The sequence below is a fragment of the Aureococcus anophagefferens genome (assembly GCF_000186865.1).
Source record: "Aureococcus anophagefferens unplaced genomic scaffold AURANscaffold_7, whole genome shotgun sequence".
Classification (NCBI taxonomy): domain Eukaryota; class Pelagophyceae; order Pelagomonadales; family Pelagomonadaceae; genus Aureococcus; species Aureococcus anophagefferens.
Window position 1 is genome coordinate 318,653 of NW_008705567.1, and position 3,475 is coordinate 322,127.

At 74.6% G+C, this 3,475-nt stretch overlaps 2 protein-coding genes across 2 annotated transcripts in view; both read left to right on the forward strand.

Moving 5' to 3' along the window:
• The window catches only part of AURANDRAFT_63395 (hypothetical protein), a gene marked incomplete at both ends in the record, with an annotated part of 5,873 nt that extends 4,121 nt beyond the window's left edge, over positions 1-1,752 (forward strand). The window contains 3 exons of the mRNA XM_009037783.1: positions 73-326; positions 827-891; positions 1,082-1,752. Of these exons, the coding sequence (XP_009036031.1) occupies positions 73-326; positions 827-891; positions 1,082-1,752 (990 nt within the window). The remainder of the gene's footprint in view (positions 1-72; positions 327-826; positions 892-1,081) is intronic.
• Positions 1,753-3,037: 1,285 nt separating this feature from the next.
• Positions 3,038-3,286, forward strand: AURANDRAFT_17309 (hypothetical protein; the record flags this gene model as incomplete). Its single annotated transcript, XM_009037784.1, has 1 exon — positions 3,038-3,286. A coding segment is annotated over one exon (249 nt), but the record flags the coding sequence as incomplete, so codon positions are not given.
• Positions 3,287-3,475: the final 189 nt, after the last annotated feature.

The window sequence follows — 3,475 nt, forward strand, 5'->3', positions numbered from 1 at the left end:
GCGGAGTGTCCATCGAAGCCGTCCGACGGAGGATCCTTCGCCGAGGGCTTGATCGATCTCGACGCCCTCGAGGCGGAGCTCAGCGCCGCGCGAGACCACTTCGTCGAGGACGTCGACGGCGAGGGCGACGACGGCGGCGACGGCGGCGACGAGAGCGAGGGCGGCGCCGCCGCGCCGCGCCCGCGCGACGACGTCGCGCGGCTCGACGGCGACGCGGCGAGCCCGCTCCGGTTCCAGAGCCTCGCGGCGCCCGGCACGCTCCGCGGCCTCGAGGAGCCGCTCCTCGGCGACGCCGTCCCCGTGCCCGTCCGCGGGGGCGCGCTGCGGTGGCCCTCGCCGGCCGCCGTGGCGAGCGCGAGCTTCCACGAGACGGGCATCGTCCCGCGTGGACGTCGACCGCCGGGGCCCCGACCGGACTTCGAAGCGCTCGATCTCGGTCGCGTCGGAGCCGGTCGGCCGACGTTCGAACGGGTCGTCCCCTCTCGTCGAGCTCGCGTCGGGACGGTCGAGGACGCGCGCGTCGGCGTCGGGTCGACGGGTCGAGGTCCGCGCAGGCGTCGTCGTCGCGGACGACGCCGGCTTCGACGCCGCCTGGCGCGCGGGCCTCGAGGGGGCGTTCGCGGCCGTGCCGAATTCAAATCTTCGACTCGACTTCAATGTGAGCGTACGCGAATGTTTCGACGCAACTTCTTTGGCTTCGCTTCGAGAACTCGACGAGAGCAATCGATTCGTCCAAAAATCAGCCGAATCGACTTCGACGCGACCGAGCGAGAGAATTCTCGAGTTTGGTCAGGACCCCCCGAACCAGTGGTTGAATTCGGCACAGGTTCGCGGGCGCGGGCGCCGCGGCGCAGGCGCGCGCGTTCGCTGCGACGGGCCTGAGCAACGGCCGTCGCCTCGCCGGGCGGGAAGCGACGCGGTCGCGCGGTCGCGGGAGCGCCCGCCGCGACCCCTCCGCCGAGGACTCGACGGGCGCGCGCGACTCGTCGACGCGCGCGAGCCGAAGCGGCTCGGACGGGGCCGGGGCGGGCGGGTTCGGAGCCTCGCCGGGTTCGGAGCTCGCCGGCCGCGCCGCGCGCAGGCCCCCTGTACCTCCAGGTCGCGCGCCTTCCGCCGGGCCGCCGGTCGCGGGTCCACGCGTGCGCGAGCCTCGAGTTCGCCTACGTGCTCGCCGGCGACGTCGTCGACGCGGCCCGGGCCGGGCCGCGCCTCGACGCCGCGCCGCTCGCGGCGGCGGACCCGCGCGTCGCGCCGCTCGCGGCGACCGACGCCTTCGAGCGCCGCGCCGCGCGCGCGGGCGAGTTCCTCGCGGGCCCCGTCGGCGCCGTCCGCCAGCGCCGCGCGGGGCCCGACGGCGCGTCGCTCCTCCTGCTCTGGAGCGGCGCGCGCGCGCACTACAGCCCGGAGAAGGTCCTCTGCGAGAGCCGGCTCCTCCGGCCGGCCGCGGGCTGGGGCGGCGCCGTGCCCGGCCGCCTCCGGGCGGGGAACCGCGTCCCGGCGCGCCGGCCGCGGCCCGCGCCCCCCCCGCCGCCGGAGCCGCCGCGGTTCACGGCCCTCCCGCCGCCGCGCGGCGCGGCGCGGCCGACGTCCGCGCCCGCGCCGCGCCGCGACCGGTCGCCCGCGCGGACCGTGCTCCTGCCGGCCCGCGTCGACATCGGCGACCTGCCCCCGGCTCGACCGCGCCGGGCCGCGCGGGAGGCCGGCGCCGCCCTCCCCGAGCCCCGCGTGGGGACGGGCTTCATGCCCCCATAGGACTCTGCCCCCGATCCACACGGCCTGGGACCCCGCGGTCGTCGCGAGCACGGCCTGCTCCGCCGCGTCCTCGACCTTGGCGAGGCGGCCGCCGGCGGCGCGACACGCCGCGGCCGCGTCGGGCCAGGACAGGGGCGCCTGGCGGAGGATGAAGTTGTGGGCCCCGGCGACGCCGAGAGTGGCGGCGGCGGCGGCGACGACGCGGGGCCGCGCCATGCCCGGTGCGGAACAAATGGCAGCCCACGATGAACAATGTATCCGGACGTAACTAGTAGTACTAGTAGCTGCACGATTCACCCCCGGCGACCTGTGTTTTGGTGCCGATGTGTAACACATCGGGCCCATAACTCGGGCTGCGTCGCGCGCGCGGACGAGCCCTTTTGCCAGGCCCTGGACACCCTCTCGGGGCGGCCCTCCGCCGCAAGAACGGCGGAAATCGACTCGGGTGGCGCGTCGATGTCGTCGCTCAAAGACGCGATTCGGGGCCGATTTTTGCCCGGGACGACTTTTTGACCCTCTAGGGCTGCCCGCCGCGCGCCGCGGCGGCGCCAAACTCTGCCCGGGGTACCGCGACGGCCTCGGGAAGCTCTCAAGCGGGGCAAACGACGTCGATCGCGCCGAGAACGGCCGGGGGGTACTCGGGATTGCCCGAACCCCCGAAACGCGTCCACTCGAGTTCGCATCGATGACGGCGGTTCCATCGATCCCTGGCGGCTGCGGAGGCCGTCACCATCCACACCAAGACCTGCGAAGCTCTGGCTGCGACTCGGAGTCCCATCCAGGTCCCGCGCCACGTTGGCGTGCTCGGGCCGTTTTCGGCCCCGAGAGGCCATTTTTTCGTCGACGAGAAACCGCTGCGATTGTGCCATTTTTTTGTCTGGACCACCGAGTATGGTCATGGGGAGACGCGCGCGGGCCTTGAAAGCGCGAAAAACGACTCAAAAGTCGTCGCGTAAGGGCCAGTCCAGGGCTTGAAATCCGCCTCGAAAACCCTTAAATACCTCCCGAAACGCGCCAAAATGATGGAGCCCACACTAGCTGCGCTGCGTCAACCTGGGTCTGACCTAGGGTTCCCGCCCGGTGGTCTTGGTTTGCCGCCACACGCCCAGGACGTCGCGTAAGACGGCGCGCCCCATGCCCAAAACGCAGGTCGCCCTCGGCGTTTTGTGTAGAGTCCTGGCACCCTGAGGCGGCGGAGCTAGCAATGGACGCCGTTCTCGCGCGCGTCGACTACGGGCCCGCCGCGTCCCGCGTGCGCCACGACGCGTCCGCCGCCCTGGCCCACCCGCTCCTCGACGCCGTGGCCTCCTTCGGCGACTGCGGCGGGTCGCCGGCCCTCGCCCTCGTCGGCACGGTCGCCATGACCTACCGCGGGCACCGCTACAACCTGCCCGTGGAGATCGTCCTGCCGCCGGGCTACCCGGCGGCGCCGCCGCGCGTCTTCCTGCGGCCGACGCCGGACATGTCCGTGCGCGACCGCCATCGCCACGTCGACGCCGCGGGCGTCGTCTACCTGCCGCTCCTGAGCGCGTGGTCGCCGCGCCGCGCGCTCGGCGAGCTCGTCGCGACGGTGTCCGACGTCTTCGGCGCGGACCCGCCGCTCTTCGCGCGGCCGCCCGGCGCGGCGCCGGCCGCCGCGGCCGCCGCGGCCGCGCGGCCGGCCGCGGCCGCGGCCGCGGACGCCGCGCCGGGCGCCGCGCGGGCCCGCGCGACGCGCGCGGTC